Source organism: Numida meleagris, chromosome Z (assembly GCF_002078875.1).
Source record: "Numida meleagris isolate 19003 breed g44 Domestic line chromosome Z, NumMel1.0, whole genome shotgun sequence".
NCBI classification, from domain to species: Eukaryota; Metazoa; Chordata; class Aves; order Galliformes; family Numididae; genus Numida; species Numida meleagris.
Genome location: NC_034438.1, coordinates 49,429,782 through 49,441,934, shown reverse-complemented (window position 1 = coordinate 49,441,934; position 12,153 = coordinate 49,429,782). Strand labels below are relative to the sequence as shown.

Here is a 12,153-nt window from a genome sequence, read left to right as displayed (position 1 = left end):
GCAAGACCAGGTACAATACTTGAACAGACCATGTAAAGCTTGTACAACTTATTCTGACCTCTATAACAGTTTTAATACAGATTTTCTGGTGGAGTTCTGTAATCTCATTCTACCCTCTAAATACTTACCAACAAGATAACTAGATTTGGATTCTAGGGCTAATAGTATAGTGTATTTTATTAAAAAAAGAAAAAAAAAGTAGCACTTCTAATAATCTCTTCATCGTTGGTGGAGATGATTTAATCAATACTTCGAAGATACAGTAAACTTTCATAAACAGTTTTATTTACCTTTTTCCTCTCAGCTAACAGTTCTAATATCAATAATGAATGTTACAATCTTTTCTCATAAAAAAATAGCTAATTTAAAAGTTCAAAAAAAAATTCAACTCTGAAAGCACTGAATTTCCATTGATTTATGTTCTCAGCAAACAGCTTTTCTGTGTTCTTTCTGTTGTCTTGTTAAATATTAGAATATAGTTTTAAAGAGTTTATATCCAAAAATGTAACAACACATGACCTTTTAAAACTAAGTCTTGTGTGCCATTTAAAATCATGTAGATTGTGTTTGTAGTGTGATTTAACATGTCTGGAAATAATTTTACCGAGATGAAGACATGAAGTGATGCCTGAATCGCGTCTAGCTGATGTTCTGAAGATCTAGCTTAAATGTTAAACTTCTTCACAGTGACAGTAACAAGTAACAGCACACTGGAACAGGCTGCCCAGAGAGGTTGTGGGGTCTCCTTCTCTGGAGGTGTTCAAAACCCATCTGATCGCATTCCTGTGTAACCTAATCTAGGTGTTCCTGCTCTGGCAGGAGGATTGGACTGCGTGATCTTTGAGGTCCCTTCCAATCCCTGACATTCTGTGATTCTGTGATGTTTGATTCCTGAACTTTCAAACATGAAGAGATGAATCAAAAGCTGGAAAATCGTGAAGATCTTCAAAGCTGAATTTTGACTCAAATCAGGCTTATGACTGGAGTTCTGGTAATTGTTTGTTCCCTGACTATATCATCACTTTTCTTAGAAGAAAATGATTGCCCAGCAGAGAGGACTCACCAGTGGCAGTGTGTGCAGTATGGCGTTCATTCTTGACTGGTGTACTTAATACCTGCCTGTCAAATGATGAAATATACTTAGTGTTGTATTTAAATCTGATATTTCTGATTTTTTTATATCCAGGTTTTGATTAAATGTTACTATTTATTTTCCTACATGTAGTTTCTGAGGTGTAGTATTCATTTTACGTTTTGAAAAATTCCTCATTCCTTGTCTCATCATTTCATATCTCTGTTGTTGCAGCAGACTGTACTATTTCATTTTGCACGGCCAGTAGTCATCTGCAAGGCTAGAAACATCATCACATCTCTTCTACATAAATGCAGAACTTTAAACCTTGTTTTCTTGCCTTTTTTGTGCAAGTGATGTAGTATGTATGTGTATAGACATGTATGTGTATACCTATAAGTGTTTCTCTGTATTGTTTATGTAAATGTTCAAATGTAGAGAACCTGTTGCACATTTTTGTAAGTCAGTGTAGGGAGTAATTGCTACATAAGTGAACATACTACTAATGTAAATTTGCTGGCTTAATTTGATTTCCAATCGCAAGAAACAATTTTGTATAAGCAATTGTGGTGACTGTGCTGTTAGGGCTTCCATGGAAACAAAGTTCTTAAAGAAAACAAAAAAGAGGATTTCTGCTCCTTGATCATAATTGGCACTAAAAGCATCTGAGTATTATCACAACTGATAAACTGTTGAAATCAGAGTAGTATGCTTGAGCTGATTCATTCTCCATAGATTGTTATTCAGAATTTCTGAGCCTCTGAAAGGCTATGACAAGTCTCATGCAGTGTCAAACCTTACGCTGAAATGAGTTCCCATCTCAGATGATTCATAGACATAGTCTTTAATGAGATTAGGTACGGCAACTATATATAGCAGTCCAGTGTAAACAGGTGTTTACATACAGGCCATAGATCACCACCCAGTAATTCCTCCATTAGACTAGCTGCTTTTGTTGGCAGTAGAAGATGGCTTTGGAAGGTTATGACTGGGAGACCTGCATCTCCAGTTGTCATGGTTTTATGATTTTCGGTTATTGGTACTCCACATCATAACATCATGTAGTGGATGTACCTGGTTCTCAGAAGAGAAGGACTACTACAGTCCCCACGGTACTTTGCTCCTCTGTTACCATTTTCCAGCCGGAGGGAAAATATAAAAGCTCGCAGTATAAAAACTTGCAGATCACGAGACCTCGTCCCTTTTTCCACCGTCTCTCGTCTTGGCAGCACCTCGCTCTCCAGCCGTCTTATCGTCGGTAGTAGAGTAAGGCCTACCTTGATTTTGGGACTTTCTCTCTCTCTGTATTGGATTTATCAGCTTAAATTGTAATTATATTGTATTATAGTGTGTTGTTTTGCATTCCGATATTTTATTTAGTAAATTAGTTTGTTTCTCCTCAGATTGTTGCTGCTGTTCTTTGCTCTCAGGGCCATCTCCCTACCCTTTTCCCCTTTCCCCTTTTCCCGGGACGTGGGCCCTTGGGTCCCCCGTCCCCTTTGTCACGGAATCGGGCCTAACGCCTGTAAACCATTGACACCAGTTCCAGTAAAGATTGCAAAAAATGTTAAGACTGGTTCTGCAAGATAAGTATTTAACTACTTGTGAGAGGGGGGCAACAGTATAAATATTAATATGTCCAAGTGTAGTTTCATAGTGTCATCACTTCTGTGACGTGGATGTTCTGTGCCACTCAGATCAACAACTGAAAATTATGAATTTTCTTACTCAGACACCTCAAACATTTTTTTTTTAAAGTCTTGGTTAGAATCAAACAAGGAGAACATAATAGAGAAATAAATTGAAGAAGTTTTGGTTTTGTTTTTATGAATAATATAAATATCCTAAGAGGATAGCAGAATGCTGGTGTTGATGATGTAGTAAAATATTTTGCTTTCAGACTAAGTAATTAGTCTAAACCCTAGTGTCATTAACAACTTGCTACTGAGCTTACTCAAGGTTGTGAAGTCTTTGTAAAGTCTGTGAGATCTTTCAAAGTCAATGCAGGGAAGGTGTGAGGAAGTAGACAAGAAGCAATCAGTAAACACTGTTCTCAAGCAATAGTTTAATACTTTTTGTATTTGTAAACTTAGACTTTTTACTAGCTTCCTGCTACTGCTTCCTTTGTACTGCTTTTAAATCTGTTCGTCAACTGTCTTATCTCTTCTTTTGAATCTGCTTTGACTTTGGTTTTATTTTCTGAATTTACAAGATCAACACTGTTGCCTACATGGAAGTTGACAATTGTTTAAGCATAACAAAAGACCACTGTGAGTATTCTTTTTTCCGCCTGCTGCCCAAGAGCAGTTTGGAACAGCTTTTCTTTGGTAGGTTAGTTTGCCTAGCTGTTGTGATAGAGTATCCCTATGTGATAGACCTTAGCAAGTACTGTGGTTCAATGAAGGTTAGCTGGTCCAGAGGGTGGCTGCAGAATTGTGACTCTGCTTGCTTTTGGTTTCTGCTCTTGTTCCTCCCAGCTAGTCTCCTTAATAGACTCTGACCTGCGCAGTGCAATAGCTGGTTAGATCCCTGCAGTCTTTTGTGACGTTAACTTGCACCAGCTGAAAGCTACACTGATTCTTACCTGCAGGTGTATGACTTTTTTCACTTAAATAAATTTGTCTTCTCCAGAAATGATATTTCTCTTTGGGATGTGTTGCACTCGAAGGTGGGATGGGGGACATGAAGGGTAGAGAGATCAGATTAGTTGTGGAGTTCTAGAAATATGCATTATGAGCAAAACTAGCAAGGGGGAAGAAGTGACATCTTCCCTTTATTGTAGGTAGTCTAGCAATCATAGCAGTGCTTTCTGTTAGAAGAAAACAGTACTGCTTTGCTGTGTTAAGACTTCTGGGAATCATAGAAACTCATCGTGTCCAGCTGAGCTGCTTTTTCCTATATACAGTTAGAACTAGTTATCTCTGAAGGAGAGCAGACCAGGATGGATCCTCATCTGAGAGCTAACAGTCTCAGGCATCCTCAACAGAGAAACTATGGAGCCTGCATGTGCTAAAAGCCCTTGTCTTTTATGTCTTTATTCTTTTCATACTGTGTGTGAAGCTTTATTTTTCCCAGTTTTTGTTTTACCAGCAGTAGTAAACAGAGGAAGCTCTGCCTTCCATGTGCACATGGAAAACAGAGGTGACTGGTGACAGTCAATATGTCTTCACTAAGAGCGAATTGTGCCTGGTAAATTTGGTTACCTTCTACAAGGATTGTAGTGAATAAGGGGTTACGGCATTGGTGAATAAGGGAAGAGCAGCTGATGTAATCCACCTGAATTTATGAGAAGTGCAGGACATTCTTGTCTCTAAATTGAAGATAGATTTGTGAGATGGGCCACTCTCTGGTTAAAAAATTGCCTGGGTAGCTGCGCTCAGAGTTGTGGTCAACAGCTCAGTGTCCACGTGGAGAAAATCGTTGTTCCTTGGGGTTGGTATTGGAACTGATGCTATTTAACATCTTAGTAAGTAACGTAGGCAGTATGATTGACTGTGGTTTGCAGATGATGCCAAGCTGTGAGGTGAAATTGACATGCTGAAGGGAAGAGATGTCTTCCAGAGGGACCTTGACAGGCATGACAGGAGAGCCCAAGTGAACTCCAGGAAGTTCAGGAACCCCAAATGCAAGGTCCTGGACCTGAGTCAAGTGTCCTTGCCCATGGCAGGGGTTTGGGACTAGATAGTCTTTAAGACCCCTTCAAGCCAAACCATTCCTTGATTCTGTTTTTTTTGCAAGCCACTTTCTCACTACATTCTCTTAATCTGTTTGGTCTGTTGGTTTCTGGTAACAAAATGTCCATAGAAATAGTAGATACTCTTAAAACAAACAAGAAAACCATTCACACAAAAGGAGCTATTGTCACTTGTGTTTGTGCTGAGTGACTTTGTGTATGTGGCCTATGTGTAGGTCTTCTGACTAAGGAAGACAGCGTTGCAACGTTTTAGCCACAGAGGCTAGGTTCAGATCTAGAACTCATAATTCTTTTAAGTATTTCAGACGTGTTCATGACTGGTAGCTTGGAATGAACTTCTGTTACTTCTTTGTAATTTTCTACATTAAAAAAAACTGGGAAAGTGTGCTGTAAATAAAAACTACAGCACTGTGCTGGTATTAAGTGCAGGAAAGGGCATGAGTGCATCTACTTCTTGTTTCTTAAGCAGTCTTTTTGCATGCTTTTAATTGCCAGTGATTTTTAGATGAATTGTAAGTATCATTTTTGATTTAAAACGTTCATGTCTACATTTTCTTAATACTATCTTAAAGCTGAGTGAGGAAAAGAGTGAAAAAGATGGGAGATTTAATGACAGCCAGGAAAGTAATCTACATTTTAAGGAAATGTGTTTGATCAAAGTACATCCAAAAACATCCTCATATATCTTAGGGCAGTGAGGCCCTGGCACAGGCTGCCCAGAGAAGCTGTGGGTGCCCCATCTGTGGAGGCGCTCGAGGCCAGTTTGGATGGAGCCCTGGGCAGCCTGAACTGGTTGGCAGCCCTGCCCACGGGCAGCGGGTTGCAACTGGGTGGGCTTTAAGGTCCTTTCCAACCTAAACCATTCTGTGATTCTATGATCTTAAAATCAGTAATTTTCCATTTAATTTATCTGTTGATTTCAGATTTCAAAATCAAAAAAAATTCCTTTTGTTTTCTTTCCTCATAATTTTAGGGACTGTGATGAAGGAATCTGCAAAGACAAATCAAATATTTTGTATGCTTGGGCAAGAAATGCTCCACCTACCAGGCTACCCAAAGGTATTGTACCTTTAAAGCAAAGTCCTTGTGTTCAGGGGCACAGGAGAGGATGTGGAGACAAGCAGTGGGCGCATCTAGGAAACTTGTATAAAATTATGTTGAGCTAATGGAAAGTGTATGAACTTCATAAACTGGGAATATATTGTGCTAGCTAATCCACTTGTGGTTTTGGTTGTTTTTTTGTCCTCCTATTTGCTGTATCCTTATGGTCTTCAGCAGGGAGAAAAAAGGTAACTGGTAGTTAGTGCTTTATTTTTAAATAACATCAACCTCACATTTCCTTCTATGTTTTTGGAAGGGTACTGGTTATGTATTTTTCAGTGGCACAGTTAATACAATCTCTCTGAAATTGAATTGAAATATTTTTGTATTTAGGAAAGTATAGACAAATTGAATTTTTTTTTTCTGTGTTAAGCATACTGGATAATTTTGTTTGGTTTTAATTTCTTGATATTTTCATGAAGCTGAGCAACATGCTTATGTATTCTTTTGAATGATGGATTGTATGAGCCCATTTTGCTGATTTAAAATCAAAATTTTGTAGGCTGCTAATAAGACAAGTAGAAGTTGTATCTGTCTATATATAATCTTGAAACTGAGATTCTTTTTCTCTTTTACTGCCTCTTTTTATTAACCATGATCAATACATGCTGTCATGAAATGATTTATTTGAGCTACAATTTTCATGCTTATGACCATAAATGTTAGTTGATTTGGTTATCAGAATGTCAATTAAAAAATTGTTGCTTAGAAAATTCTGTGGAAGTCTGTTGTTTACTCTGCTGTTAAACCTCAGCTTGTAATAATTTTCCTGCCTCTAAGCTGCCCATAAATATGTGGTATTGTGTTTTTGTTTTTTATCACGACGATATCATACTTCTCAACAGAGAAACTGAAGTCCCCTTTATAAATTAGCTCCTGCCAAGAGCGGTTTTAATCTACTGGGATTCAATGTCTGCAGAAGTTGAAATTGCTTTTGGTGCTTCTTTCCTAGAGCATTCATTGTATAAGCAGTTTAAAGAATTCCCTTTGGTGATGGTGATCTTTTGCAATTTCATTATTACAAATTATTTCAGATTCCTCTGTTTTCTTCTTTGTCCATTGTTGCTTCTGTTAGCAAGTAACTTAGCTTCATAAGTTCCACAAGTCATTTTCAGCATACAGTGTTAATTTTTGTCTTAAAGTATTTTACTGCAGATCTCTTTTTAATTATTATTTCTTATCTTAGTTTACAGTGTATTTTTTGTTAGTCAGTGTTACTCAGTTTGTATTCTTCACAGGCAGTAGGAGAGACTGGGAAATGAGATGAAAGCTATACCAAATTCTACAAGGATGACAAAAATCTGATTTTTTTTAATTATTATTATTTTTTAAATGATATGATTTGTGTAATATGTACCTCAAATATGTGGTCAGAATTTTGTATTGAGAGAATTCTTTGCTTAAAGTAGGTATCTGATCATTAATAACTACATTTTGTTTTAGATTCTTAGTCTGGGAAAGTGTGCTGTGACAGAAGTTTTCCTGGGTTTTGGGACAGCACTTTCTTCAGTTTTATCTCAGTAAAATGTTATACCCCTTCTCTCTAAGTAGTTCCAATGATTTGTATTTGATAGATTTGTATTTGCATTAGATATGTTCAGCAGTGGTGAACTATATTACATTTTATTGTTTCTGAAAGCCTTGTGTTTTCCTACCCTTAGGTGTTGGATTCAGAGTTGGAGGAGAAACAGGGAGCAAATTTTTTGTACTGCAGGTACACTACGGTGACATCAGTGCTTTTAGAGGTATGTATTTCAGAACTTCATTCTGTAAGTTGTATCAGTTACAGAAATACAGAAATTCAGGTCATTAAGAATATTTGTATTATCTGCACAAAAAAATTTCTCTGCTGGCACCACTCACAAAGATAAAGATCTGCAGTCATATTTGTAATAAAATTTATATATTAATTTTACTTCTTAATAAACTTCCTTTCTCTCTGGTGAATAGATTTATTGTCTTCAAAAGATACAGAGCAAATGACTTAAATTAATAAAGTAGATTGATAATTCTAAGTTCAGGGGGAAAATTATTTGCCCCTGTGTAATTTAGAACTGTGTTTTAGAAGGTTGAACAAATACGCATGAACATGCTTAACCTTGCTTGAACTCCTGATGCAGAAGATGACATATACTTGCCAATCAATTGCATGTCTGTGTTTGGAATTCTAAGAGTTGTAAATAGTGGAAACAGTGTTTTTCATATTTCAAAAAAGGTGAAAATCACTTCAAGCATGGTAATGCACTTATTATTGTCAGTGAGAATTTGGATTGCATTAACGTACATTGAAATGTTAATGTAACCACAGAATGGTTTGGTTTGGGAGGGATTTTAAAGACCATCTAGTTCTCACCCAACTGCAAGCCCAGGGCCCCACCCAATGTGGCCTTGAACACCTCCAGGAATGGGACATGCACGACTTCTCTGTGCAACCTGTTCCACTTCTTCCACATATCTAATCTGAGTTTACCTTCTTTCTGTTTAAAGCTGTTACTCCATTCCTGTTGCTATACTCCATGGTGAAGAATCCCTCCCCATCTTTTCTGTAGTCCACCTTAAATACTGAAAGGCCACAATGACATCTCCCTGGAGCCATCTGTTCTCCAGGCTGAAAAAGCCTAGATCTTTCAGCCTTTCTTCGTAGAAGAGGTGCTCAAGCCCACTGATCATCTTCATGTCCCTCCTCTGGACCTGCTCCAGCAGATCCACATCCTTCTTGTGCTGGGGGCCCCAGGCCTGTACACAGTACTCCAGCTGGGGCCTCACAAGGCCAGAGCAGTGGGTGACAATCCCTTCCCTTGCCCTGCTGCCACTCCTCTTTTGATACAGGCCAGGATGCAGTTGGAATTCCAGGCTGCAAGTGGATGCTGCTGGCACATGTCCAGCTTTTTTGTCCACCAGAGCCCTCAAGTCCTTCTTGGCATGGCTGCTCTCAGTCTGTTTTCACTGTTACTGCAGCAAAGACAGCCCTTGAACTTCACATTTCCTCAGAAGCCCCTTCCTGATGGTGAGAATGAAGTCTAGCATAATATCTCTCCTCATTGTTTCCTCTGTCACTTGGACAAGGAAGTTACCATCCAAGCATTCCGGAGAACTCCAGGTTTTCTTACGCCCTGCTGAGTTGTCTCTCCAGTAGATAATGGGATAGCTCCAAGTCTCCCATGAGGGTTAGGGGTTATGAAAATGGGGGTGCTCCTATCTGTGTCATCTGAGTTTTTTTTGAAATAAGATTATTTATTATTCTAAAATTCCATGCTATAATATGTTCCTTAAGCTTGAACTGGATTATTCTGACATCTTTGAGAAGCCTAAATTCTTATTTTTGCCGTGTCAAATCTTTGTGTTAGAGCTTCTGTTTCATTAAGAAACAAAGAAACCTGTGGATCTCCTTACTCTTGGAGAAATTCTGTCATACCTTTCTGTGTAGAAATTAAACAAGTATGTGGAGATTGTTACGAACTAAGAGATAAAGTGTTGGACTGTAAAGGGGAAGTAAACTGAATAATAACAAAAAATAAGGAAGAGTTACAGCGTTTTGAAAATGTGCGTAGCAAGAGGCATATTTAAAAAAATCTTTAATAGTTACAGTGTCGTTACCAATGAGACTGATTTCCTAGTACTGATAGGAGAAAGTAGAAGTCACTTCAGAAAAACCGTAAACCAGAAGCACTGAACAGAAATTAAAGCTGTAGAAGGCGTAAAGAACAGGGAGGAATATACATTGCACCCATAGTTCCTGACCTATGCCTATGGCCTCTGAATCTTCTGTGATACTGTGGTACATGATCCACTTATCATACTTGGTTTTGAATGGAGAAGCAGCCATGTACCTAACAGCTTCCTCTTACAGTTCTGCCTCTCTTATGTACACCTATTTGCTGCCAAGTTTGAGCAATACTCATCTAGATCTTTTTCAGTAACAGTGTCCTACTGTCTTTATAACTTTTCTGAGGTTGATGGTACAGTTTCTTCTGTGACACGAAGACGTAATGTGGCATAATGACAATAATGCTAATGTGGGAGATCAAGGAGGATGAATAAGCTGAGTATGCTGGAACTGTTTAAATGGCACATGTGTGTAAGTGTGCGTGACAGAAGTTGAAAGAACTGATTTTCATGGACATGTACAGCCTGCGATTCTTCGCCTGCTAAAATCATGCATAATTAAAGTTACAAACCTCTAAAGAAAACTTGTTAGTTGAGAGCCTGGTCTTCATTATTGCGTGGGGACAGTGAGAGTTCTCAGTGTTCATTTTCTCTTTTAAGTATAATTTATGTGTATGTTGATATGAAAAAAAAAATGAGATTAGTAATTCCTATTGCACATTATTTGAGGATGTGTTGAGAATTAGTTTTTAGTAAACTGACTTGGTTGTCAAATCTCATAGTCATAAAGTCCCTTTTCTCAACGAAAGAAAGAAACGAAAGAAATTAGCACCTGAAATAAAAACCAGCACCTGAAATAAAAACCAGCACCTCAGCATGACAGCCTTCCTTGTTACATGCATGTCTGTGCAGGATTCCATACAATCAATGTCATACAAACATCTAGGAGTATGGAAATTTAGAAAGCAGAAACTGATAATGATATAATTTAGGAGACAGTGCTATTATCATGTACTGTTTCAATAGTTAAGGAATTTGACAGGATGTGCTCTACTTTTATTTCAGTTTCAGAGTTTTCATTTTTTTATGTAATGGCCTGAAAATGTTGTTAAGTTTAAAAAAAAAATTACATTTTTTAACTGTTTTTCTGAAAGTATCTGATTCTGTCTGTGAAAATTCCAGTAGTAAAAAATGTAACTTAAATCCAGCAATTTTAGTGTCCTCAACCCTAATTTTTGTGTTGAGAGATACCCAATACAGAACCCCAGCCTACTTTTAGAGATACTTACACACTTAAGGAATTACCTAAAGGAAGGTTTTTTTGTGTGGGATGAGATGTCTGTTGATAAATGTCGTTTTTCAAAATGAAGAATGTACTTATTACACTTCGTATATTCATTGCATGGTTATTGCAGTTCAGAATAGAGGACAAATGATGAAATATACTCAGTTAACTTGTTACGCTTTCAATAACATCAAGAATTCAGAAGCAGTGTTCGGAGTTTACTTTTTTCACATGTAAGTCATTGCAAGTATAAATTGTTTGACTTGAAATAGTAATTATTCAGGAATTAGCACAGAACTTTACTTCCTATCAGTTCTGGGGGGCAGGGGGATATATTGTATTTTAGCTGAAGTTTATCTACTATTATTTTCAACTATTTGTAAAAGGGATATTTCTTCATTTCTTGATCCAGTAATTAAGCTTTAAGCTAATTATGCTTTTCTTCTCTCTTTAACTATAATCCATATTTAAATATTCATATTTAGGAATACATTTTATGCTCTGCGATCAAAATAAAGCATTCTGTATCTTGTCTGTAATACACCTTACTAAAAAATAAGGCAGCAACCAAAAATGGATTCAGTGAAAGTAAAGGAGAGGAAGGGTGGCTGGATGGGCTATGTGTAAAAAGCCATTTAGAAGAAAAATAATTGCTCATTTTGACTTTTTCCACTTTTTCTGAAAACTGCAAATGTATAAGCTGTTCAGACTTCTTATTGACAGCAGATAGTTACGTGTAAAAAGTCGGTCACAAATTTGTTGTTTTATTACTTCCTAGGTGTTCAGCATTCAGATTGAAATAAAAATAAATCTAGCAATCTTAAGGTCTATGAAGGTACCAAACTTAATATTTGCATTGTAGAGATATGCAGTGCAGTTGTTACACTATTTATATTTTCCTGTGTAGATGGCTTCAGGTTTTACTAAAAAATACATAAAATCCCAATCTATAGAATTTCTTTCATCCTGGACTTTTTGTAACAAAGTCTAATATGGTTTGTTACCTGTCATACTACCTTTGTAGTTCCGAGCATGTGAGAATATGAAAACATTCCCTAGAATCAAAGTAATTAAAGGTTGTCAGTAATAATCTGTTTTAACTTGTTAGGAAAGAAAGGTAATCATGTTCTATCACTTTCTGTGTTTGTAACCTGTTGCATTGTTGTCATGGTTTTATGATTTTCGGTTATTGGTACTCCACATCATAACATCATGTAGTGGATGTACCTGGTTCTCAGAAGAGGACGACTACTACATTCCCCATGGTACTTTGCTCCTCTGTTACCATTTTCCAGCCGGAGGGAAAAGATAAAAGCTCGCAGTATAAAAACTTGCAGATCACGAGACCTCGCCCCTTTTTCCACCGTCTCTCGTCTTGGCAGCACCTCGCTCTCC

The 12,153-nt window shown here is 37.3% G+C and overlaps 1 protein-coding gene across 6 annotated transcripts in view; it reads left to right on the top strand.

Moving 5' to 3' along the window:
• The window catches only part of PAM (peptidylglycine alpha-amidating monooxygenase), a 141,357-nt gene that overhangs the window by 73,137 nt on the left and 56,067 nt on the right, over window positions 1-12,153 (top strand). For all 6 annotated transcript variants that reach the window (XM_021380517.1, XM_021380515.1, XM_021380514.1 and 3 more), the window contains 2 exons: window positions 5,740-5,825; window positions 7,529-7,612. In XM_021380517.1, the coding sequence (XP_021236192.1) occupies window positions 5,740-5,825; window positions 7,529-7,612 (170 nt within the window). The remainder of the gene's footprint in view (window positions 1-5,739; window positions 5,826-7,528; window positions 7,613-12,153) is intronic.